Source organism: Sciurus carolinensis, chromosome 6 (assembly GCF_902686445.1).
Source record: "Sciurus carolinensis chromosome 6, mSciCar1.2, whole genome shotgun sequence".
NCBI lineage: Eukaryota > Metazoa > Chordata > Mammalia > Rodentia > Sciuridae > Sciurus > Sciurus carolinensis.
The window spans coordinates 162004884-162030852 of record NC_062218.1 but is presented as its reverse complement, the minus strand read 5'-3'; the positions used below and the strand labels follow the sequence as shown (position 1 = coordinate 162030852).

At 52.8% G+C, this 25969-nt stretch overlaps 3 protein-coding genes across 3 annotated transcripts in view; 2 read left to right on the top strand and 1 right to left on the bottom strand.

Moving 5' to 3' along the window:
- The window catches only part of LOC124986462 (olfactory receptor 2T3-like), a 68562-nt gene extending 59938 nt beyond the window's left edge, over positions 1-8624 (bottom strand). Inside the window, exon 1 of the mRNA XM_047554813.1 lies at positions 8349-8624. Coding sequence (XP_047410769.1) covers positions 8349-8624 — 276 coding nt within the window. The remainder of the gene's footprint in view (positions 1-8348) is intronic.
- A 355-nt stretch (positions 8625-8979) lies between these two features.
- On the top strand, positions 8980-9921 carry LOC124986461 (olfactory receptor 2T4-like). The gene has a single exon (XM_047554812.1). It carries the CDS (start codon positions 8980-8982, stop codon positions 9919-9921), a length of 942 nt encoding a protein of 313 aa, XP_047410768.1.
- Positions 9922-19100: 9179 nt separating this feature from the next.
- On the top strand, positions 19101-24550 carry LOC124986460 (olfactory receptor 2T27-like). The gene is made up of 2 exons (XM_047554811.1): positions 19101-19147; positions 23584-24550. Exons 1-2 carry the CDS (start codon positions 19101-19103, stop codon positions 24548-24550), a joined length of 1014 nt encoding a protein of 337 aa, XP_047410767.1.
- The last annotated feature ends 1419 nt before the right edge of the window (positions 24551-25969 follow it).

Genomic DNA, 25969 nt, shown 5'->3' with positions numbered 1-25969 from the left:
GAGGCCTTCCAAACTAGGAGGAGATCTCTGTTTGGGATGTCAGCTCACTACCTTCTAGAGACCTCCCAAGCTAGGACAAGACCGCTTTGTGTAGTGTTGCTTTCTACCCACTAGAGACCTCCCAAGCTAGGAGGAGACCGATGTTGGGGTGTCTGTTCACTATCAACTAGAGATCTACCAAACTAGGAGGAAACCATTGTTCGGGGTATCACCTCTGTACCAAGAGAGACCTCCCAACCTAGGAGGAGATCCATGTTCAGGGTGTCTACTCACTACCCACTAGAGACCACCCAAAATAGGAGTAGACCACTGTTTGGGGTTTCTGCTCACTACTCACCACAGACCTCCCAAGCTAGGAGGAAACCGCTGTTCAAGGTGTCTGCTCATTACCTATAGGTACCTCCCATTCTAGGGGTGACTGCTGTCTGGAATGTCTGCTCACTCTTCATTAGGACCTTCCAAGTTTGGCAGAGACCCCTGTTTGGGATGTGTGCTCACTACCCACTAAACACCTACCAAAAAGTGTGGCAACTGCTGTTTGTGCTATCTGCTAACTACCTTCTCTAGACCTTCCAAGCTAGGTGGAGTCAATTGTTCCAGGTGACTGCTCACTGCCCATCAGAACATTTGAAGCTAGATGGACAGCCCTGTTTGGGTTGTATGCTCATTACCCACTATAGAACTCCCAACCTAGGAGAATACAGCTGTTTGGGGTATCTGCTCACTGCCCGCTAGAATCCTACCAAGCTAGGAGGAGACCACTCTTTGGTCTGTCTGCTCAGTACCTACTCTAGACCTTCCAAGCTAGGTGGAGACCACTGTTCAGGGTGTGTGCTCACTATCCCCTAGAGACTCCCCAAGCTAGGAGGAGACCCCTGTTTGAGGTATCTTCTCACTACCCACTGGAGACTTTCTAAGCTGGAGGCCTCTGTTAGGGGTGTTTTCTCACTACCCAACAGTGACATCCCAAGCTAGGAGGTGACCACAGTTCAGGATTTCTGCTCATTACCTACTAGAGACCTCCCAAGCTAGGATGAGACCCCCATTTGAGTGTCTCCTCACTACCTAATAGAGACATCCCAAGGTAGGAGGAGACCACTGTTCATGGTGTCTGCTCACTATCCACTAGAGTCCTCTCAAGCTCGGAGGACACCGCTGTTTGTGGTGTCTTCTCACTGTCTACTAGAGACCTCCAACACTAGGAGGAAACTGCTGTTTGATGTGTCTGCTCACTACTCACTGGAAACCTCCCTAGATAGAAGTCAGCTGTTCAGGGTGTCTGGCCATTACCCATCAGAGACCTCCCAAGCTAGGAGGAGACAACTATTTGGGATGTCTGCTCACTAAGCACTTGAGACCCAGCAAGGTAGGAGATCACAGATCAGGGTGTCAGCTCATGACCCACTAAAGACCTCCCATGCTAGGAGGAGATGGCTTTTGGGATGTCTGCTCACTATGCACTTGAGACCACACAAGCTAGGAGACCACATTTTGGGGTGTCTGCTCACCACCCAATAGAGACCTCAAAAGCTAGGAGGAGACCCTTGTTTGGGGTGACTGCTCACTACCCACCAGAGACCTTCCAAGCTATGAGACAGACGTTTGGGATGGCTACTAACTACCCACCAGAGAATTCCCAATTAGGAGGTGAGTGCTGTTCAGGGTATGTGCTCACTACCCACTAGTGACCTCCCTAGCTAGGAAGACAGCATTCTTTGGGGTGTCTGCTCACTCCCCACTACAGACCTTTCAAGAAGGGAGATGACTGCTATTTGGGGTGTCTGCTCACTACTCAACAGAGACATTCCAAGTTAGGAAACCGCTGTTTAGGGTATCTGCTAACTACTCACCAGAGACCTCCCAAGCTAGGGAGAGACTGCTATTTGGGGTATCTTCTCACTGCTCACTAGAGACCTCCCAAGCTAGAAGGAGACCACTGATTGGGGTGTGTGCTCACTACCCTACCACAGACCTCCCAAGAAGGGAGACAACTGCTGTTTGGGGTGTCTGTTCACTACCCAGTAGTGACCTCCCAAACTAGGACACTACTGTTTGGGGTGTCTGATCACTACTCACCAAAGACTCCCAAGCTAGGAGGAGAACACTGTTTGGGGTGTCTGCTCACTACTTACTAGAGACAACCCATGCTAGGAGAAGACTGCTGTTCATGGTGTCTGCACAAAACTTACTAGAGACCTCCCAAGTTAAGAGAAGACCACTTTTGGGGGTGTTTGTTAGGTACCCACCGGAGACCTCCCAAGATAAAAAGAGACTGCAGTTTGTGGTGTCTGCTCACTCACTACCCACTAGAGACCTACAAAGCTAAGAGGAAACTGCTGTTCAGAGTGTCTACACAGTACCACCAGAGACAACCCATGCTTGGAGGAAACAGCTCTTCAAGGTGTCTGTTCACTACCCACTAGAACCTCTCAAGATAAAAAAGGACCATAGTTTGGGGTGTCTGCTCACTACCTACTAGATATATAGCAAGATAGGAGCAGACCACTATTCAGGGTATCTGCTCACTATCCACTAGAGACCTCTCAAGTGAGATGGAGACCACAGCTTGGGGTATCTGCTTACTACCTACTAGACACATCCCAATCTAGGAGGAGACCTCTGTTTGAGGTGACACTCACTGACTACCAGAGACCACACCAGCTAGGAGGAGACTGCTATTTGGGGTGACTGCTCAACACCCACTAGCAAACTCCCAAGCTGGGAGGAGACTGCTGTTGTTGTGTGTGCTCACCACCCACTAAAGACCTCCCAAGTTAGGACACCACTGTTCAGGGTGTCTGCTCAATACCCACTGGAGCCCTCCCAAGCTAGGAAGACTGCTGTTGTGGAGGGTCTATTCACTATCACACTGGAGACCTCACAATCTATTAGAAGACCACTGTTAGGGATGTCAATGCACTACCTTCTAGAGGCCTCCCAAGCTAGGAGGAGACTGTTTTTTGGGGTGTATATTCACTACCCACTAGAGATCTACCAACTTAGGAGGAGACTGCTGTTTGGGGTGTCTCTTCTCTACCCACAAGTGACCTCCCAAGCTAGGAGGAGACCCCTGTTCAGGGTGCCTGCTCACTACCCACTAGAGACCACACAATCAAGGAGTAGACTGAAGTTTGGGGTGTCTTCTCAATTCCTACTGGAGACCTCCCAAACAAGAAGGAGACCACTGTATGAATTGTCTACTCATTATCTACTTGAGATGTCCCAAGCCAGGAGGAGACCACTGTTTGGTCACTGTTTGGTTGAGTGTCTGCTCACTCTCTACTAGGGACCTCACAAGAAAGGAAGAGACTTCTGTATGGGGTGTCTTTTCACTACCCACTAGAGACCTTCCAAGCTAGGAAGACCACTGTTTGGAGTGTCTTCTCACTACCCTCCAGAGACCTCCCAAGCTAGGAAGAGATCACTGTTCAGGGTGTTTGCTCACTACCCACTAGAGGCCTCCAAAGCTAGGAGGAGACTGTTGTATGGGGGGTCTTCTCACTACCTACCAGAGAACTCCCAAGCTAGGAAGAGACAAGTAATAATGTTTTTTGGCTCACTACCCACTAGAGATCTCCCAAGCTAGGTAGAGACTGCTCTTTGAGGTGTCTGCTCACTACCCACTATAGACCTCCCAAGCTAAAAGGAACAGCTGTTCGGGGTGTCTGCTCACTACCTACTAGCGACCTCCAAATCTAGGAGGAGACCTATGTTTTTTTTGCATGCTCACTAATTACTAGAGACCACCCAATCTAGGAGGAGGCCACTGTTCAGGATGATGGCTCACTACCCACTAGAGACCTTCCAAGCTAGTAGGAGATAGATGCTTGGGGTGTCTACTCACTACCCACTAGAAACCTCCCAATCTAAGCAGAGACCGCTGTTTGGGATGTCTGCTCACTACCCACTAGAGACCTCAAAAGTGAGGAGGACACCCTTGTTTGGGGTAACTGCTAATTACCCACCAGAGACATTCCAAGCAGCCATTTGGGATGTCTGCTAACTACCCACCAGAGAACTCCCAATTAGGAGACTGCTGTTCAGGGTATCTGCTCACTACCAATTAACTAGGAGGACAGTGCTCTTTGGGGTGTCTGCTCAGTCCCCACTACAGAACTTTCAAGGGAGGCAATGGTGTTTGGGGTATCTGCTCACTACACAATAGAGGCATTCCAAGTTAGGAAACCACAGTTTGGGGTGTCTACTCACTACCCACCAAAGGCCTCCCAAGCTAGAAGGAGACTGCTATTCATGGTGTCTGCTAACTACCTACTAGAGACCACCCAATCTAGGGGGAGACAGCTGTCTGGAATGTCTGCTCACTGCCCTATAGAGACCTCCTATGCTAGGCGGGGACCACTGTTTGTGGTGTCTTCTCACTACCCATTAAAGACCTCCCAAGCTAGGAGGAGATCACTGTTCAGGTTGTCTGCTCACTACCTACACTAGACCTCCAAAGCAAGGTGGAGATCACTGCTTGGGGTGTCTTCTCACTGCCCACCAGAATCTTTCAAGCTAGGAGGCGACTGCTGTCTGGGGTGTCTGGTCACTACCTACTAGAGACCTCCCAAACTAGAAGGAGGCAGCTGTTGGCGTGTCTCCTCACTGCCCACTAGAGACCTCCCAAGCTAGGAGGAGACCATGATTGGGGTTTCTGCTCACTACCTACTAGAGAACTCCCAAAACGTGAGGTGACCACTGTTTTGGGTGTCTGCTCATTACCCAATAGAGACTCCCAAGCTAGGAGACCACTGTTTAGGGTGTCTTCTTACTATCTACTTGGTACCTCCCAAGCTAGGGGACAGCTGTTTGACGTGTCTGCTCACTAACCCCTAGAGACCTTCCATGCTAGTAGGAGACCGCTGTTTGGGTTGTCTGCTTACTACCCACTAGAGACCTCCCAACTAGGAGACTGCTGTTCAGGGTGTCTGCTCACTACCCCCTAGAGACCTCCCTTGCTAGGAGGAGATAACTAGTTGGGGTGTCTGCTCACTACCTAGGGACCTCCAAAGCAGTGTGCTACATGCTACTTGACAGATGAGTGACTGCAGCAGAGAGACCCCCTAACCTGCCACAGATGGAATTGATATCCAGGACAGAGCCTGCTTCTGAGCCAGGCAGCCCAACTCAGTCCCTGTACCATTCTTCACCTGCAGAAGACAGCCCTTTTGTTCCCTCTGCTAAGGCTTCCCTCTTGCCCTGTCTGCCACCCTCCTAACTCATCTCCCCTGGGCCACTTGTCCCCAGGCTTCTGCTCCATTTCTCTCCTGACTGTGTGCCACATCAGGACGATGTTAAAGAGAGAAACAAGCTAGTGGGTAGGGACTTCCTTCAGGGGTCTTTGCTCTCTGTCATCCCCAAAGCCTCTCTGATTATCCTCCTGGACAGAGTTGACCTGGAATTGAGCTTCATTCCACCCCAGGCAAGGGCCAGCAGAACAGCTGGCTTACAATGTCACTCCTGCCTAGGAAGTGACCACCCCAGAAAAAGGGTCTTCCCTGAAGCCATCAGACCTATTCTTTGTGGAAAGTGTACTGAGATGGTTGAACTGAGATTCACAGGGGGGAGCAGAGCCTGACCAGTATGAGCCACGTTGCCCTGGGGCTGTGTCCCTGCAGGAAATGGGGACGGACCTGAGAAGGCACATGGGGAGGGGAACTGTGTGATGACACCATGCCTGCTGTTAGACAACAGCCGCCGGGGCCCAACACCATGCCCCCCAGGGCTTCTGCCCCCAGACATTAATTAACCTGTGCTCTGGGAGCTGCTGATTGCCCCCAGATTCCACAGGGACTGCTGGAGGGTGGGAGGGGCTTTGGAGAACAGGGCCTGATGGCTCAGGGCTGAGCCAGGCACACAGGGCAGGAATGCAGGTGTGGTGCTTGGCACCCACAGCTTATGACGGTTCCATTTCCATGCCCTGAATCTACAATTAGGGACTCGCTGCCGTCTGCTCTGAGGAGGGACGCTGGTACCTGGCGGAGGCCATGCGGGGATGAGCTGGGCTGTAGGTCTCACCTGCAGGTGGGTCTGGAGCGGGAAAAGGATGCTCCAGCCGGGACCTGGTGCTCAGTCGAGGTGAGAGATGGCGCAGGAGCGTGGGGTGGTGACCCAGATGTGATGGGGTGGCAGAGGGGAGGGTAGCATGGCAGGTCTCAGGGGAGGACATCCACAGGAAGGCATGGCACACGGCCTCCTAGTCAGGCTGCCTGGCTCAGATCCAGGCCTGCCTTTGGCACCCGCTTGACCTTGGACCGGTTAGGTAACACTGCTGCTATGGGAAAACCCAGCACACAGCTGGCGGAAACGATCAGTGTAGGACTCAGTGGCTGCCGCCCAGTTAGCACTTAGGTAGGTCCGACTGCTTCAACTACGGTCCGCTTTCCATGTGTTGGCACTTCTGCCTCTCCAGAAATTCATTTTAAATTTCATAAATAATTTATTTTTTCTTCCTTACATCATGATTTTTATCTGACTATTCTTCAAAAACTGTTGAAAAACAATGTAACGCTGCATCACCAGATTCAAGATGACCAAGCAGAACCAATTGTACAGCTCCAAGTCAAAGGCAGGACAACAGGACCTGGCCACTCAGCAGTGCGGCTCCTGCTCTGACCAGCCCAGGCTTTAGGATCAACCGGCCATGACATCTGAGGAAACCCAGGGTAGCTTTTCCACAGATGGCCCTGCACTTGTAACCAGACCCAGGCAGGTACCGCCACAGGCGCTGCTTCCCTAGGTGAGTGCCCCCCGACGCTGCCAGTGGGATTTCCAGCATGGCCCAGTGGGATTTCCCTGCCGTCCTTGACTCTCCTCCCTCCGTTCCATCCCCTTCCTCAGTGCTGGGGAGCGCTGTGTGCCGTCACTGTGTCAGAGCACCAAGACGGGCACAGGAAGGACAGCGGCGCCTCCCAGCGACAGCCAGTGCAGTGCCTGTCAGCGCGTCCAGGGCTCCGTGGGGTCCAGGCTCTGTAGGTGGCCTGCCCATGTGGCGGGCAATCATTTGGAGCTGCCCACCAGGTACTTAAGAACCCACTGATCCACATCAGTCTGTCCTTAAGATCAAAACTAACTTTATTTTATTATCTTAAAACCTGCTGTGAAGAGTGAATGCTAGTGTAGACTGCAGTCTGGTGATGGCACTAGAGGTGGCACGAGCCAACCATAACAGTGCTGGGGAAGGCTGCTGAGTGGAGGCTGCTGAGCCGAGGCTGCTGAGCCGAGGCTGTGCACTGCGGGAAAGGGGTCTGGAAATCTACCTACCTTTCTCCCGATGTTTCCATGAACTTGAAAATGCTCCCAAAATCACCAAGTCTACCAAGAGTGGTTCCAAAAAGAACTTCTAAATCCCCGTCCCACATCAGTCCCTGTGTGTCTTGAAAGGGAAGGCATCGTCAAGAGAACTGCTCGCCAGCTCCCTCTCCAGAGGGAGAACCGTCTCATTCAGGCCCCAGGGACCAACACCGCAGAGCAAGAATGAGGCTCTGTTGGGCGGTTGCACTGTGCAAGGGGCTGGTGGCACTCAGGACAGCTAGTGGCATCAGTGGGTGTCATGTGGGTGTTGAATAGGGAACTCAAAGGACACGAGAGACCAGCCTCTTGAATCTCCTATATCGTCATTCCAAGAAGGAGGCCAGAACCTGGGCTCTGCACTTCATCTCAGACCAGCTCCATGAGTTCAACTAGGATCACGGGGAACAAGTTGACAGCAGGGGTGGTGGTGCAGACCTGCAGCCCAGGAGTCTGGGAGGCTGAGGCAAGAGGATTGCAAGTTCAAAGCCAGCCTCAGCAATTTAGCAAGGCCCTCAGCAACTTAGGGAGACCTTGTCTCAAAATAAAAAATAAAAAGGGCTGGGGATGTGACTCAGGGACAGGTACCCCTGGGCTCAATCCCTGGTATCAAAAAAGGAGGAGGAGGGAAGCAGAACATCTTTGTAAGAGTCAATTTCCTCCTAAACTGTGCTAGCCAAAACAACACATCAACAGATTCACATTCAGATTTGGCCACTGAGCAGCCAGCATGCTAGACTCAAACCAGAGCCTAAGATCAGAGCACTTGTTCCATTTTCTATGATTAGATTTGACGACTAATGTCAGAAACAGTGCTCAGCATGAGGCACTGACCACTGATTGCTACTGCTCTTACTTTAAGAAGACGTCTCTGGAATGGTCAAAGCGTAAGCACTACGGGTCTCTCACAGAGAGCAATGTGCACATCTCTGTTGCACCCGAGCCACCCCGAGCCGTTCTCTTATGTGCAAGGCAGCTGTCAGCTGGGGTCCCTAGACCTCCCAAATTGGAATAAAACTGACACAAATGTGTGCTGCTTGCAGAAGGAAGCTTAGCACCTGTTCAAACTTTCTGTCCACCTCTTGCTGGCCACAGTTTGGGAGGGAGCTGAGAGCCTCCAGCCCTGAGCTGCAGCTTGTGCAGCTGTGGTTCAGGGCGTGGTTCAGGGCGTGGTTCAGGGCGTGGTTCAGGGCGTGGTTCAGGGCATGGTTCAGGGCACAACAGCTCATCCCACACGTCACCTCTGTGCTGACCCCCTCCACAGGTGCCCCAACAGGAGGCGAGATGCACAGCAGATCCCCGCAAAGTTTCAGAATAATGAAAGGCATTTCCATGCCAGCAGCGCACTGGATAGTCGCCGTTCCCTCCCTCCCTCCCTCTGGCATGTTCCGGGGGCACCATTCCCAAGTCCACTCAACACTGTGTGAGATTTAAGACGTCCCTGTAGCCTTGGTACCTCACCTCTCATATCCACATATATCCCCCTCTCAAAAAAGAGCTTTTTCTCTAGAAAGAAAGAAAAGAAACCCTCTGGTGCCAGCTGTTGATTTTTTTTTCCTTCGCGCTAGGCTGCTGTTCCAGGGAAGTACATTTGACAAAGTCCTAAGAGCAACGGGGCCAGCACCTCCCTCAGTACCGCACCCTTCAGTGGGGACCCTCTGTCGGCCTCGTCTGGGAGCCCTTCCCAGCATGGACGCAGGGAACGACACGGGGACCGGGTTCCTCCTCCTGGGGCCATTCCCAGGGCTGCGGCACCGCGGCGCCCTGGTCACGTGCGTCCTTCTGGTCTACGTCCTCGCGGTGGCGGGGAACGCGGCCCTGGCGCTCTTGATCTGGGCGGACACTCGCCTCCACACGCCCATGTATGTCCTCCTCGGCCAGCTGTCTCTAATCGACCTGGCCTTGATCTCCACCACCGTGCCCAAGATGGTCATCAACTTCTTCTCAGGGAAGAGGGACATCTCGAAAGCGGCCTGCGGGGCCCAGGTTTTCTTCTTCTTTGCCCTCGGTGGCGGCGAGTGTCTGCTTCTGGCCCTCATGTCTTACGACCGCTACATGGCCATCCGCAGCCCCCTGCGGTACCCAGCACTCATGAACCCCCGGGCCTGCCTGCGGATGGCGTCGGCGTGCTGGGGCGGAGGAGCCCTCAATTCCCTGGTCCACACCGTCTACACCATGCATTTCCCCTTCTGCGGCTCCAGGGAAATCCGCCACTTCTTCTGCGAGATGCCGGCCATCCTGAAGCTCTCCTGCCAGGACACCTCCCTGTACGAGGCGGTGGTGTCTGTCATCTGCATCGTGTTCCTGCTTCTCCCCCTGGGATTCATCCTCTCTTCCTACATCCTCATCTTCCTCACCGTCCTCGGGATGAACTCTGCGGAGGGCAGGAGGAAAGCCCTGGCCACCTGCTCCTCTCACCTGGCTGTGGTCAGCCTCTACTACGGGCCAGCCATGGTCATCTACATGACCCCCCACTCTTCCCACACTGCAGAGCAGGACGAAATACTCTCCATGATCAACACCGTCTTCACACCCCTGCTCAACCCCCTCATCTACAGCCTGCGGAACAAGGAGGTGCTTGCAGCGCTGAGAAAGGTAGTGGGGCAGAGGTGCACTTGGAGGTGGAAATGAACAGCCTCCCCAGCTGCAGACTCAGTGGGCCAAGGGGCCGCAAGGCTTGGCTCCAGGCCTGGGGCACCTGTGAGGTGCAGCCCTGTTCCCTCCTCCATCCTGTGACCTAAGGTCTCACTTGGCTGAATGAACAGAATCTGGACGCTTGGACATTACCCAGCCTGGACGCCTGCCAGCTGTGTGACAGTAAGAAGTGTATTTCACTTCTCTGTGCCAGTAAAGACCTGGAACTTGGCCTCAGAGATCATTTCCAGACTTAAAATGTTTCCCAATTCTCTCCTAAGATTTCAGGGGATGTATTGGGCTCCATCCCTAATTCATATTTTTGAAGTACCTTCTGAAGTTTATCCTTTAAAATTTTTCATCTTAATTTCTCTTTAATAGTAAACATTGAGATTGCACTCAGCCATTATTACATTGCTCTGGGTTTTTGAGGGTGGAACTGCCCACTTTGGGTAGATGTGTAATTCCCTACAAAACTGTCTATGGCCAGTTCATTAATAAAGAAATTGTTTAAAAGAAAACACATTCTGAAGCAACCATCCTGAGAACCAGGGATGAGACTGTGCCCTTGAACACACGCTGTCATAGTCCTGGGAGGTCACAGGAACAGTGTCTCGGTTTTATACAACAGGAAGCAGGTATGGGAACCTGCCTGGGATTGAAAAACAGCCACTCATGAGGAAGCAGGGCTGGAAAGACTCACCAGGCTTGGGAGGGCTGCTTCCAGGTCTGCTGGTCACAGCAGTCGGGGACTGGGGCCTCCAGGTGAGCACAGGCTCCCTAGGAATGCACGTCTTTAGTGGAGGCTCAGGTAGAGACACCTGAGTGCAGCCGGGCGAGCCGGCTGTACAAACGAAATACACGTGAAAAACGTCACACTCGCAGTGCCACTTACATAGACCAGAGGAGGCATCCTGTGGACGGTCCAGCTTCCCCATGACCACCCGGACCCCAGGAGCACATAGACCAGAGGAGGCATCCTGTGGACGCTCTAGCTTTCCCATGACCACCTGGACCCCAGGAGCACGTAGACCAGAGGAGGCATCCTGTGGACGGTCCAGCTTCCCCATGACCACCCGGACCCCAGGAGCACGCTGAGTGCTGGTTCTAGGTTCCACCCACGCTCCCAGCATCTCCACAGGGATGATTCCTGGGCTCCTCCCTCCTCATTGTCACCACTGCCATCCAGCTATGTCCCTTAGTGGCTTAGAGATGGCCCAGTTAGCCTCTATGGGACTCTTTTTGATGATAAGGTTAATTATGACATTTTTTGGTACCACTCTCAATTCTAAAATTTTATGTTATTCACTAGTGAAATTATGGAAAGCAAATTGCAAATAAAAACACCTGAAACAGCATGCCCATCAGGAAGACTGATGCCCAGGACTTTCTGGCAGACACTAGCGGGCTCCTTGACCTTGGCTGCCCATGGCATCAAGCCATGCTCATGCCCCAAGTGTGAGCATAGACTGACCCCAGGAGCAACGCGACTCCAGGCTCCTGGGAGGGATCATTCATTCTCCAACATTACACAGTGGAACCTCCTTCCCTGAGTCACACAGTTGTTCAGTGACCTGCCCTGGGCCACACCTGGTTCTGAAGGCAGGTTCCTGTCTAACTTCAGGGACATTTTACCAGGACCGTAACACTGAATCTGTAAAACCAGAGTGGCGTCGAGTCTTCACAATAGTGGCAGCAGGTGGCAGAGAAGGGAGGGACCTCTCCAGTGCTGAATCCCTTCAGCACCCTCCTTATACCACAGGGTGCAGGGCTGATGGGGAAGGGAGACTACCTCAGCAGGGCCCTGCCTAGTTTTCCAGCAAGGGTGAGGAGGAGGGGCTTGTGCATGCCGACCTGCGGTTACAAGGACAGAGATGGCTCCCCTGGTGACTGCACAGCCCCCTGAGCCACAGCAACACCTTCCACAGCCGGAGGCCACTGGGCTAGAGTCTCAAGGCCTTGGCGCATGCCATAACTCACTCAGCAAGTGACCCACACTGGACAGTGAGATTCTTCTCCTCTAGACCCTGGCCATGCAAAAAGGGATAACCAGAGCTGGCAGATTTCTCCAGGAAGGGCTAGGGCCATGCTGAATGCTTTTCAGTTTGTGAAAAGCCAGCATGAGAACCTGGGCTGCAGAGGTCAGGGAAGTGGTGGCTAAGCATGTATCACGAGGACAGGCGCCCGTCCCACCTCCTCTGACGTGTGGCGACAGAACCTCGCTCAGCCTAAGCTCCACACCAAGGTCGAACCAGACAAAACAGCTAGCTTTAACTCAGTTCTCTAATGATCTTCTTTTCTGTTTTTAATCTTTGTTTAATTGATTTCTGCAAACCAGAAAATCATGGTGTTGTAAATTGGGAGAAAATGGGATTCTCAGCAGCACTCGCCCCCACCCTGATTCTGCACAGCTGAGTATTCAATGGAAGAACATGAGGACAAGGGGATACTTCTGTGAACTGAGTGACTTACAGAGTGACCTTCAAACCAGGTCACCTTCTAAAAGAGCAACCACATGCAACATGGCAGAAGGGTCTCATCATGGAGAGACTCTGCTGTAATGGTTGTGCATGCTTCTCTTCAAAATATGTAATGTTGTTCAACAAAATTGACCCATAAATGTACTTAAGACACGCCTGACTGATTCCTGTATCCATTTAAAAACTAATCCAACTTTGGATTTCGATGACAGCTCTAATTCACAAATCTGAAATATGCTGAGAGAGCTAAAGAAAACCACAGATGAAGAAGTAAAGAAAAACTACATGTATCATTAAAGAGACCAAAATTAGGGCTGGGGATATAGCTCAGTTGGTAGAGTGCTTGCCTGGCAAGTGCAAGGCCCTGGGTTCAATCCCCAGTACTGCACAAAAAAGAGAGAGAGAGAGAGAGAGAGAGATAAAGACCAAAATTATAGAAGGAAACCAAATTGTATTTCTGCAGCTGAAAAGTACAATAGTCAAATGAAAAACTAACTAGAAGGACTTAATAGCACATTGAGGAGACAGAAGAAAGAATGAGCCAATATTTGAAATTATATAAAACCATTGAAATTATCCAGGAAAATTAAAAGGTACCCATTATGAGGGGCAGAGAGGAAAAAAAGAATAAAATAATGTGCACAGACCTGTTTACCTGTAGGGCACTGCCAAGAAGATTGATGTGCTCAGTACAGGAGTGTTGACTTGAAGCAAGAAGTGATCACCATGGTGTGCACCTGCAATTCCACAACTCCAGAGGCTGAGGCAAGAGGATTGCAAGTTCAAGGCCGATCTGGGAAACTCAGAGAGACCCTGTCTCATACGAAAATTTAGTAAGGGCCTGGGGGTACAGCTCAGTGGTAGAACACCCTGAGGTCAATCCCAAGAATGAAACAAAAAAATCCCAATCACAAAACAAGGGGTGGGGTGAAAATCACTCATGGGGCGTTCACAGTAAAATCAGCAGCAGAATTCCCAGCAGACGCCACAGAGGTCAACAGCAGTGGGATGACACGTTAAAAATACTGAAAGAAAAAATTTAGCCAAGGACTTTGTATCCTCTCATCCTCTCCTTCAGGAATGAAAAGGAAATTGAGAAATTTCCCTGAAATGAAAGGTCACGGGACAGTAACCCAAAGCCTTGTGAGGAGACAGACACTATCAAAAGTAACCACAAAGGTAAGTATAAAAATCGGTACTTCTGTGACTCCCCTTTTATCTTGTGTGATTGAAAAGGCAAATGCAGAAAACAATAATTCCACGTCTACACAAACCAGAACGTCATCTACAAAAGTTCATGGCAAGAGCAACATGGAGGAGAGGTGAGGAGATAGGAACAGTGTTTCCAAGCTATTTAAACTGAATCGGTAGAATTCAATGTGTGAGTTCAGGAATCAGTTGTGATCCTCAAACTGACCACTTAAAAACTAACTAGAAAACATTCAGAAAGAGAGAGAGGAAAGGAATGGAGACAGCACACTGCCACACATCAATGAAACACAAAAAGGGAAGTAGAGGACGTAAGCCCATAAAACATTAAGACAGCCTAAACAATCCTGAAAAATGACAAAGTTGTGGGACTACTTGATTTTATAAGTTCTGACCAAACGATGGTATTCAGATGGTATGGACCAAAGAACAAATAGTCCCCATCCAGTAAATAGGCAAATGATCTGATCAGACAGTTCTCAAAGGAAGAACTACAAATGGCCAATAAATACATGAAAAAATGCTCCAGATCTTTAGCCATCTGGGAAATGTAATTCAAAGCTACACTGAGATTCCCCCTCACCCCAGTCAGAATGACTGTTATTAAAAAAATTAAAGTAACAAATGCTGGTGAGGATGTGGAGAAAAAGGAACATATACACTCTGCTGGTGGGACGCTCAACTGGTACAGTCACTATGGACACAGTACAGAGTTTCCTCAAAAAACAGAAAACAGAACTACCATACAATCCAGCTATACCACTCCTGAGGATATACCTGAAAGAAATGAAATCAGCAGCAGCACTCACAGTAGCCAAGTTGTGGAACCAGGTTAGGTGCCCATTGACAGGCGGATGAATGAGGAAAACATGGTGAATATACACTATGGAGTATTAGCCATTAAGAAGAATCAAGTCATGTGCAGGAAAATGAATGGAACCAGAGGTCCTCGTGGTAACTTCGACACATGTTTTATTCTGATATGTGGAAACAACAAACAAAAGAAAGTTGAAAGCAGAGAGGGACCAGTAGGGAAAGGGGAGGGGGTGGAGAGGATCGGGGTGAGGGGTGGAGAGGGGAGGGAAAGAAAGTAAGGAGGGTGGGTCCAATTAACCTTGGTACGTGCGCATACGGGAATGTCCCACTGAAATCCATTATTCTGTACAACCAATGCAGTTAATATTCATGATAAAAAGGCAGAGGATAGACAGGCCAGCGGAAGAGAGCTGAGAACGGGGGAGGAAACTTCACCCTACAGCCCACTGATGCTGGCATACAATTTCCACAGCGTGCCAAGATCAGTCCAGGGGGAGAGAGCCGTTTCTGCAAACAAACGGTGCTGGGAAACTTTATCCACAATCAAAAAATCAAAATCGGACTTTACACTATGTACAAAATTTAGTTCAAAAAGTTAAAGACTGAGAAGAGTAAAAACTATAAAACTCTTTAAATACAAGGGAAAGCTTTGTACATTGGATTTGATGATGATTTTGTAACTGTGACACCAAAATCACAAGTAACAAAAGAAAAAAAGATATCAGTTGAACTTTGTTAAAATTAAGAAGGTTTGTCCACCAAGAACACTATCAACAGTGAGAAGGCTCCGTGGAATGAGAGATAACAAGTCCTGTACCTGATAAGAGATGGATGTTGCTGGCGCACCTGGGACCCAGCTACTTGGGAGGCTGAGGCAGGAGGATTTCCAGCTCAAGGCCAGCATGGGCAACTATGTGAGACCCTGCCTAAAAGAAAGGGAAGAAAAACCACAGTGAGACTCCATTTCACACCTGCTAAGATGGCCTTAATTTTTTTTAAAGGCTCTTGTGCTCACTCTGGCCTCCTCGGGCTGGTGATGGTCCTTTGCAGTCTCGGTTGGATCCATTCACTCTCACAATCTCTGGTCAGCCTGGGCAGACAAGACCGGGACCAGCATCGGGTCCTGGCTCCCAGCCGTGGGCACTCACACGAGGTCAGCCCCTGCCTTTGCAGGCCCGTTTCCCCACTTTCTTCACACTTGGTGATTGTGGCAGTTGCCTGAGTCAATTTTAGTTTTACAGTTAAGTTCTTCCATAGCACAATTTGGTTATGCCACTCACTGGTTATTTGTGCTATGCCCTAAAGCCACACTGGTTCCATTTTGGCACTGTTGGGTTTCTGGACCTAGGTTGACCACCTTGCACTAATCACCACTAATTCCTCTTCCACAGACAACAGTGGAACAGTCTTGTGTGATCCTTGTATTTTTCGTGCACACTGAATCCTTTCTGCTAATGTAGCTTGTTAGCACCAGCATTACAAGCCTTTCATGCACTTATTAGTATTATTCTGGATAACTATCGTGACAAGAGCTACCGTTTGCCCTGCCCTTGCCAGGGGCTGTCACCGAGCTAGGATCTTTATGGTACCACAGCAAGCACATGAAGGAGACCGGATCTAAGTAACACCACCTCCTCCGTGACCTGTGTGCACACCTCACGTCAACATACACCTGCTCATCAAATGTGCAGCTGCCTGAAAAACCAAACTGCAGTCATGAGACGCTGGACATCGGACACACCTTAGCATCCGCCTGGCACTACTCAAAGCTGTGCAGTCATTTGACTGCTTATATAGCAGTCGGGCACCTTCTGCTGAGAAACAGGCCAGAGTCAGAGTTGTCAGCAAGTAAGTCCAATCCAAGGTGTCAGTTTACTGGGCCTGCGAAGACCTGCCCACTGGACAGGCATGCTGTGGGCACCTGTGCCTGCTGACCCCCACAAGCCCCAAGGGCAAACACAGGGCTGCTGAAGCGCCTGCTGGCTGCCTCCTACATCGACCAGGAGGGCCTGTCGGGACCTAGCCTGGGCTCACTTACCAGACCTGCCATTTGCCAGCAGATGACCTTGGGCACTGAGCTAGTTAACACTAGTTAACACTAGTTAACACTAGTTATTCTGTGTTTACAGTGATGATCTGTTTCCCCTTCGGAGGGCTGTGTTCCTGAGGAAATGTGCTGCATGCCTGGCACAAAGGAGGAGATGAGGGAATGTCAGCCCGCTTCCCACCCTAACCACTTCCCAGCTGAGGAGAACACATTAGAACACACTGGAAGCAAGTGGGGACAGGAAGGAGGTGGCGGGAAGGAAGGACTTCCGCTAATTGCCAGCTGGAGGGTGTTTGGCTGTGTCGATCTGTGAACACACCCCCAGCCTGCCCCAGGTGCCTTGGGGACACAGACAGTCCTTTGCCACAACTGCTCTGGGTCCCGGTTCCCCGAGGGCACGTCGTCACAGCTGAGGAGTCCCAGCCTGTGTTCACAGAGGAGCCTGGATTCTCTGGAGACCAGGAGCTTTGTCTCCAACTTGGACACTCGCTCTCTTAGAACACACTGAAATCTACGTGTGTCTCCCTCCTGAGTCACTTCGTCCCCTCACCGAAAACCCTGGGACACCCCTGGCAGCCAGCAAGGAGGAAAGCACTGGCTGTTGGGTTTGTAGGGCTCAACATTCAGGCTACAGGGTTCCGGCACCTGCACAGAGTCCCCAACTGTAAGGACTCCTGAAGAACAGAGCCAAGTCTCCCTCCAGCAGCTGTTCTGACACAGCAAGTTCGCTACCCGGATGCCCTTCTCCCTCTACACCCCCCTGCCTGTCCTTAACGCTGGGTCTTGCTCCAGCATTTAGCTGGGGGAGGGGCAGAGCTGGGAGTGGGCTTCGTTTCCCTCGCCTGCTCTTTCCTTTGGGTACATATGCAGCATCTGTAGATGTTCACACCTGGGTTTGACTGGATCAGCGTCCAGGAAGCATGTGGCCTGGGGTTAAAGCAGGTCTCCTAATGGGCGTTTTTTAAAGAAGCTATTTGAATCCGACTGTCACTTAGACTAGTCACCACCACTTCTGGAGAGGCACAGGCTGTGGCCAGAAAGAGTCAGTGGCCACTCGGCCACTCTGGGTCCTGGCTTCCTGCTGGACTGTAAGAGACACACCGGGCACAGTGCTGGAGCACAGGGCTGGCGGGTGGGGCAGGGCCACCTGAGTGCCCAGAGACGGCAGAGCTGAGAAGCCCCTGCTGCAGCAGACTGGAGCAGGAGGCACCTGCCCGTCCTCCCCAGGCCTGTGTCAGCTGGTGACAAAACAGCTCCCCAGTCACTCACTCCCACTGCGTCCTTGGTGCCGAGCCCTGATGTCAGCCATGTGTGCAGAATGGCAAAGCAAGCCAGCAGAGCCGTGGAGGCTGTGTCCCTAAGCCAGGCGTCTGCCCGATGGCAGCAGTGAGCCCCTGGCACTGCCACTCCTCAAGACCGAGCTCACCTCAGCACCCGTGCATCACAAAGCAGCACGTCCCACACCTCTGACGCCGCCTCAGCCAGGCTGGCTGCAGCCTGAGGTTGTGTGGATGCTGGCGATGAGATGAATTTTCACTCCTTCGAAAGCTTTCCCTTCCTTCTGTCCACTGAGCTTCAGCCTTGGCTTTTCTTCTGCGATTGTTGGTGACACATCCATCCTCCCAGCCTCCCATGGCCTTGCCCGGCCCCCAGGGTGTGCCCGGCTGAACTTGCTGGCTCACAGGTGGGGGTGGCCTCACCATCTGAGAGCCAGTGGCCCTTTGGGAAGGACCAAATTCACCACGGCAAGTGGGTCAGGAGCAGCTGTGCCCAACCCTGGTACCAGGCACTTTTGAGGCTGGTTGAGTTTTGCTGTGAGGGCTATTCTGGCCTCCTCCCTCCTGATGCCCTTAGCAGCCCCTCCTCATCAGGACAACCAGACTCTGAATAACATCCCGGTGGGGTGAAATCACCCCGGCTGAGAGCCCAGGCCGGAGCAGGGCTTGTCAGAGTAGACTTGGGGCCCACTGAGTCTCCGATTTGGGGAATGCAGGGCAGAGAGTAAGAGCTTCCCCTCTGCACAAGTGACAGACGCTGCTGGTCCAGAGTCCACGCTCAGGTCTGAGGAGCCCGGGGACACCAGCAGCTGACATGTCTGTCCTCAGTCTCTGAAATCCCCAGCTCAGTGGGGCCGGACTTTCTGCACAATCACTCACTTGGGAATCTTGCAGACCTTCCAAAGACCAAGGGAATTCCCAGAGCGAGCAAACCCCATACCTGGGAGTGCACATGCGAGTCTGTGTGCCCTGAGCTCCTCGGTTTGGGCCTAAGCAGTTGTCATCTCGGCAAGTTGTCATGTCAGCCTCAGTTGCATAGCTAGATCCTGAGTGCCAACAGGCCTGTGTCCCCCAGCCCCTGGGGCTGGGACAACTGGCAGGTTCAATGGCAAGAGCCCTTCGGCCCCACCATTCCGAAGTGGGAAGGAGCAGATGACAGGGGCAGCTCACTCTGGTTGCAGTAAAGAAAAGAAGAGGCTCTGAGGACAGTGAGAAGCCCTGGGGTGTGCTCCATGAAGGACGGTCACACCTCAGCTCTCGTGGCCCTGCGCATGGCCCTCCAAGGGAACCGCCCTGGCTTCTGAGCCGTGGCCTGAGGCGCAGGAAGGACAAGGGAGGAGAGCCAGCATGAGAGCCAGAGTCCTGACAGAGCCTGTGGGCTGGGGCCGTGTGAGGTGAGTGGGGAGCGCCCGGGAGGGGAGCGGGCAGGGGAGGGCGAGACACACCCCAGGCCAGCAGCCCCCGACCCTGGAGATGCCACGGCTCTCCAGCATGTAGCATCTGACAGTCTAAAGTTATTTTAACACGGCCCCTTACATAAGTGAGAATGTCTTAAACTGTGAAAGTCCAGGTTTTGCTCTGTACGAGAGCAAGAGAGGAAAAGAAAGAAAGGAGGAGGAATCAAGCAGACTGTGGGGGATAAACCACGGGGCTGTGGGACCTTGGCCAGCTTTCACTGCCCCAGTATACCAGGTATGACCTAAGCTGCTGCAAGGCAGGAAGACAAGATGGGTTCTTCTCTGAAACAGCATGAAAGAATTCCCCTAAGGAATTATTCTGAGACACACCACACATACACACACACACAGGCACACACCACACAGGTGCACACATACACACACACACACACACAGGCACACACACACACAGGCACACACCACACAGGCACACACCACACACACACAGGCGCACACACACACACAGGCACACACCACACACAGGCACACACCACACAGGCGCACACACACACACACAGGCACACACCACACAGGCACACACACACAGGCACACACCACACAGGCGCACACACACACAGGCACACACTACACAGGCACACACCACACACACACAGGCACACACCACACAGGCACACACACACACAGGCACACACCACACAGGCACACACCACACACACACAGGCACACACCACACACAGGCACACACCACACGGGCATACACCACACACACACAGGCACACACCACACACAGGCACACACCACACACACACAGGCACACACCACACACAGGCACACCACACAGGCACATACACAGGCACACACCACACACACACAGGCACACACCACACAGGCACATACACACACCACCAACACTTCAGTGCATCTGTGCTAAGAACCTGTCACAAAAGGAAAGACCAACAGTGCCAGGACTTTCCAGGAGGCAGGTGTGCACGCACAGCCCTGCAGAGGGGCTGCCAAGTTCAGATGGAGGTGATGGGGCCGCAGTGCTTCTGTGAACAAGTGTGCATTTCTTTCATCCATTCGCCACACATGCACCTGAGTCCACCAGCACTGACTGAGAACCACCATGCCTAGTCCCACGTAATCTGCAGTCTACATAAGGAGGTCCACTGTGCAGCAGAGGAACCCATCCGATCACAAAGCACCCCACCGTTTCAGAAGACAAGGCAAGTGGAGGGAAACCTCCAAGAGGAGGGACTGGGCGCTCTTGGCCGGTAAGTGCAAGCGTCAACTGCGTGATTCTTTTGCAAAACTATTTCACAAAACCATCTTGCTTAAGAGAAAGGAAGAGCGCTGACGTTTATTGCGTGTCTTCTATGGGAAAGTGCAAGCTCCCAGTTTTATTCACCCCTCACGATAACCCTGTGAAACAGGCATGATGATCCCATTTTAGAGAGATAAGCAGAGCCTTGAGGTCATGAAAGTCCTAATGTCATCAGCAGCTGGTACCCAAATGCTCATTCCTCCCGCAGACTCTCTCCCAGGCACTCCCCGTGGATAAACCACTGAATGCTCTCAACAGTGTTTGAGATGAGGACCTGAGTAGGCCGCCCAAGCCACAGGGCTGGGGGTACAGCTCAGGCTGAACCCACGCAGCCTGACTGCAGACCGCACCCTGGATCACAGAGTTGTAACTCGGTAAACCAGCAAAGGACGCTCAACCAACCAGGATTTTAATCATGTGAGCTATTAATCATGTGTGCTCTTATTTTCCCTGGTGCAGGGGGAGGCAAGGGAGAGGACGGTAACTAATGTGGGGAGGGGGGGGCTCCACTGCAGAGGTTCTCTCCGGGAGGAACCTGCAGGCGACGTCACTGGGAAGGAAGGGCTGTTGCTGCCACCTAGAGGGCAGAGCCCAGGATGCTGCTGAATATTCTGCAATGCACAGGGCAAGGAGCTAGCCAGACCCAGGCGCCCCTCAGGCTGAGGTCCAGGAAGGCTGCTCCAGAATCGTTATGTGGACTTCAGAGGTGGCCTGCAAGGTGGCCTGCAAGGTCCAGAGCTGCTGGTCAAGGTTCAGAGTTCATGCTGTGACCAACAAGACAGGGATGTGAACAGGTCCTACCAGGTGTTAAGTCCAGTGGTTCTGAGACATTAAAGACAGAAAACAAGACATGCCTAAAACAGGGTCAACGTGAGAAAATTCTCTTTAGGGGAACTTTCTAAATGTCCCTGAGACCATTTTTATTCTGGTCGGGTAAGGCATTGTTTGGAAAGGTGACTTGTGATTCAGTTCCCAGGAGGAGCGTGCATGCCACCAGAGGCAGCAGGGCTGATCCTTCGGGAGGCAGAGTGTGGAGACGGCATAGGCAAAGCCGTTCGTGGGTATTTTGTGGGATGCAACAGGCAAAGCGGGGCTAGCAACTGCACGAGCCTTGGACTGCATGGTTTGAGTGGCTGGCGCTCTGGGCTACAGGGTGGTCTCTAGTTGCCCAGCACCTGGTCCTGAGGCTATCCAGGACAGAAGGAGAGTGGCCAAACTGTAAGAGACTTACACAGGAAGGTGGCTAGGGACATGGACTCCAGTTGCACGGCCTGCATATCAAAAGCAGCTGGTGGACGAGTTGTTGGCCATGTCCAGGAATCAACCAACCCTTACAGACACAGGCTCCACATTCTCAAGGCTCTAAGATGCATCACGAAATACAGAAAATAGAAGCAGTACATCAGGTCTTCCCTGGGAACCTTGTGTGGAATGTGTGGTTTTAACAGTGGTAACTCTGACTCTGGGATCCTGGGATAATCAAGCTCTGAGCTTGCTTGGGTCAGATATGAGATCTGTGCCTGGGCATGGCGTGGTTCAAGGCTGTAGAGAAGAGGGGCCTCCTGCTATAGCAGGAGGAGCAGAAGGCCACTGGGGACAGCGGCTCCCTGCAGTGGCTCCCAACTCTCCAACTGTGGGTGCAGGCAGGGCCTGGCCTCAGCATGTAAGATGAGTGAGTGGTGTGGTTGGTGGGTCCCCACTCAGACACCCACCAGAGCAGGCAGGAAGCCCAGCCTCAGGGATCTGATTCTCCCGCAGACCCCAGGACCCTGCTGGCAATGTCAGCAGGTACACAGGATTCATACTGCTCTCCGTCACACATCCCCACTGTGCCGCCAAGACACTGCTTGCTCCCTCCAGCTGGTCCACCAGTTCTGTTCCTTAACAGAACTCAGCAGCTGGCCTCACGACCCTCCATCCCTCTGTTGTGTCATCTGCTATAGACCCAAGCTAGAACTCAAGCATCCCTGGGACTCGGATGCAGGGACCAGGGTTCCCACCTGCACCATGGCCTGGGGCTTTGCCCACGGAACAGGTGTTCACCAGCTCTCTATGGCCTCACCTTCAGGCACAGGGAGCCTCTGGTCTGATTTCCCCTCCTAAGATGCCTCTAGGTGGCCTTACCATGACAGCTGGGCTTGGTGTTCCTTGAGGTGTGACCCCACCTGAATGGAGGCAACTCGAGAAAGGAGGACTCTAGGCTCCTGATCCCTCCCCAGGGAAGCCATCGAGCCTGGTTTGCCTACTCCTGACATGGAGTCCACAGATTCATATTTATAGTGAGACCCGATCTTTATTTAAAAGTTATAAGGGCTCTTCTTACAAAGATAACACTCAGTTATCATGAATCTATTGAAATAAGGAGAGAGCACAATACAAGGATGAGAACACACTACCAAAAGCCTATGTAAAAAAGTCACTGCACCCAAGCACAGAAGTGCCACTCTGACTCCTAGGGGACAAGACAGGTAGAGGTTTTGGCACTGCAGAGCTCTGCAGCTGTGGAGACCACCTTCTCGTCAGACGCGGGTGCACAGCTATATCTAAGGGAAACGTATCCTAAGGATCCCCATGGAAATAAGGGTTTTCAACCATATAACTTGCATATTTGTGGGTATAATCTTCGCATTAGTCATAAGCAAAAATCTTTAAAATCTTTTTCCATGTGCATTTGCTTATCAGTTTATTCAGGATTGAAAATATTAACTATGCATATTTTGTAAACCATGGGACATTGCAACGTACTGTCCCTCTCTTCGCTCTCTTGAGGTGGAAACCTGGACCACTGGTTTCCAGCCTTTCCTCTTTCCCAGCATGCTCGTGGGAGCTAGTTTTCCTCTGAACACTGCTCTGGCTGCGTGCCATGCCTTTTGTAATCATTTTTCCTTGTGAAGAAGGGTCGGCCTTCACAGATTCCCAAGGACCTATGGACACCTTCTGCTGCCCCTGGGCGTGCCGTGTTATCTTGCTGCCTTCACCTCCCCTCTCTCCTCTCTCTGTCTCTCTCTCTCTGTCTCTCTCTCCCCCTCTCTCTGAGTGAGCACTGTCTGCTGAGCCCTTGTGAGCTGCTTCCCTTCCCTCCCCACAGTGAGGCGCAGCAGGAGGCAGGCAGAGGGCCCTGGAACCACTCCTCCGCCACCGGCTTCATCCTCACCAGCCTTTTTAACGAGAGTCGAATGCACCTGTTCCTGTTCGGCATGGTGGTGTTGGTCTACATCCTCGCTGTGGCCGGCAACGCGGCCATGGTGCTGCTGATCTGGGCTGATGCCCGTCTGCACACGCCCATGTACTTCCTCCTCAGTCAGCTGTCCTTCCTGGACATCTTCTTCACCTCAGTCACTGTCCCCAAGATGGTGGCGGGTTTCCTCTTCGGCTGGACGAGCATCTCCTTCGGGGGCTGTGGGGCGCAGATGTTCTTCTTCATGTTCCTGGGAGCTGCCGAGTGCCTCCTGCTGGCCCTCATGGCCTACGACCGCTACGTGGCCATCTGCAACCCCCTGCGCTACCAGGTGCTCATGAGCCGCCGCGTCTGCCTGCTCATGGTCGCAGCCTCCTGGCTGGGGGGGGCCCTCAACGCCTCCATCCAGACCTCGCTGACCCTTCAGTTCCCCTACTGCAGCTCGCGGAAGATCTCCCACTTCTTCTGCGAGGTGCCCTCACTGCTGACGCTGGCCTGTGCGGACACAGAGGCCTACGAGCAGGTGCTCTTCGTGACCGGCGTGGTGGTCCTCCTCGTGCCCATCACCTTCATCACCAGCTCCTACGCCCTCATCCTGGTGGCCGTGCTCCGGATGCACTCTGTGGAGGGGCGTCGCAAGGCCCTGGCCACCTGCTCCTCCCACCTGACGGTCGTCAACCTCTTCTATGGACCCCTGGTCTACACCTACATGCTACCTGCAACCTACCACTCTCCTGGCCAGGACGACATGGTGTCTGTCTTCTACACGGTCCTCACGCCCATGCTTAACCCTGTCATCTACAGCCTGAGGAACAAGGAGGTGACAGGGGCCGTGAAGAGGGCCACAGCCAGATGTGGTGTCTGCAGGAGTGCCTGAGGCCAGCAGAGCACAGGCTGGCAGGTGCAGAGCCCGTGGCCCAGTCACGTGCACTGAGGCAGAGGCGGGTGCTGGACCAGGTTGGGAGGTCCTTGGGGTCTATGACCCCAGGATTCTCTTCTGAGATTCCTTCTGGGACAAGAGTTACACACAGAGAAGTGAAAGGAGAAGCCCCTCGCTCCCCTCCAGCTGCTGCGCTTGCCCCCTAGCCAATTCCTCCCCCTCCCCACACCCAACAAACTCCAGTGGGCTTCAGTTCAGCCTTCCCTTGTGGATGTAGCAATGACCCAGAATCTCCATGTCACTGGAGGTCCGAGGGCTTCCCTTCCCACCTGCAGCAGAAGCCGAAGTCCCCACAGAGCCCACGACCCCAGGCATCTCCCCATCCCCTGTGCAGCCCCCTCCCTTCCCTGGTTCCTGCGGCCTCACTGCCCCCACTGCTCCAGCCCCTCAGCACAACCTGCCTGGCGGTCACTCGGCGCCCTGCCTGGGGCTCAGCCTCCGCCCCCGCAGGCCCTGCCTCCGCTGTCTTCAGAGCCACCGAGTGCCTGACAGCCCCGCCCAAGCAGCACCTACCTGCACCCATGGCCGGGTGTGCCAGCTTCCTTTTTCCCCTCAGCACGGGCAGCTCAGGCCAGCAGAGGTCCACTTTATGACCTAGTCTCAGTTCTACAACACCTGGCACCTGGCACCGATCAATAAACACAGAGGGCGTTCACCACCAGGGTGGGTCAGTCTCCATCCTCCTTCCCCTCCTGCGAGGCCCACTCCTCCCCTCGAGTGTGCAGGTGCTGGGCCCATGCGAGTTCCTTCTCGTCCCAGCCACAGGCTCTCCAGACACTGCCGCTCGAGGCCACAGCCTTGGTTACACCTGACCCCAGAGTGGCCAGCGTATTCACGGGCCAGCCAGACGTCTCCTAGAGCTCCTCACCACACCAAATCCCCCTCCGCATCCCTATTGGATGCTGCAAAGACACCCCAAGTGTGTCATGCCGGGGGCACTCATGACCTCAACCCAAGCCCACACCTCTCCACAGCTGGGTAACTGAGTGTGTGTCCCTCCAGGCTAGTGACTCACCATCCCCAACCACGGCCAACCCCTGGCCATGTCCTAACAGGTGAAATGCCCTCCTTTCCACGAGGGGTACTCCAAGTCATGGCTGCCACCACTGTGGCCACAGCCCCCTCACCTCAGGGAAGCAGGGAATTCCAAACAGGCCTCACCACCCCTTTCTTAGGCTGCCCCCACACACCACTCGCAGCTCGCTTCTCCAGGTCTGGCCTGAAGGCTCTCCAGATGCAAACACATGGACAAATCCCGCTCCTCTGCCTGCTCCCAGTCCCCCGGGGCAGTCCCATTGCATTAACGAGGCCCCTGCCTAAAAGCTCACACCAGTTACATGCACTGCCTACGGCCTG

Excerpts from the sequence above, each read along its gene's own strand:
- LOC124986461 (XM_047554812.1), top strand. The coding sequence starts at position 8,980 with ATGGACGCAGGGAACGACACGGGGACCGGGTTCCTCCTCCTGGGGCCA.
- LOC124986460 (XM_047554811.1), top strand. The coding sequence starts at position 19,101 with ATGAGAGCCAGAGTCCTGACAGAGCCTGTGGGCTGGGGCCGTGTGAG. Across the intron at positions 19,148-23,583 it reads GTGGGCTGGGGCCGTGTGAG|TGAGGCGCAGCAGGAGGCAG; the intron begins GTGAGTGGGGAG and ends CCCTCCCCACAG.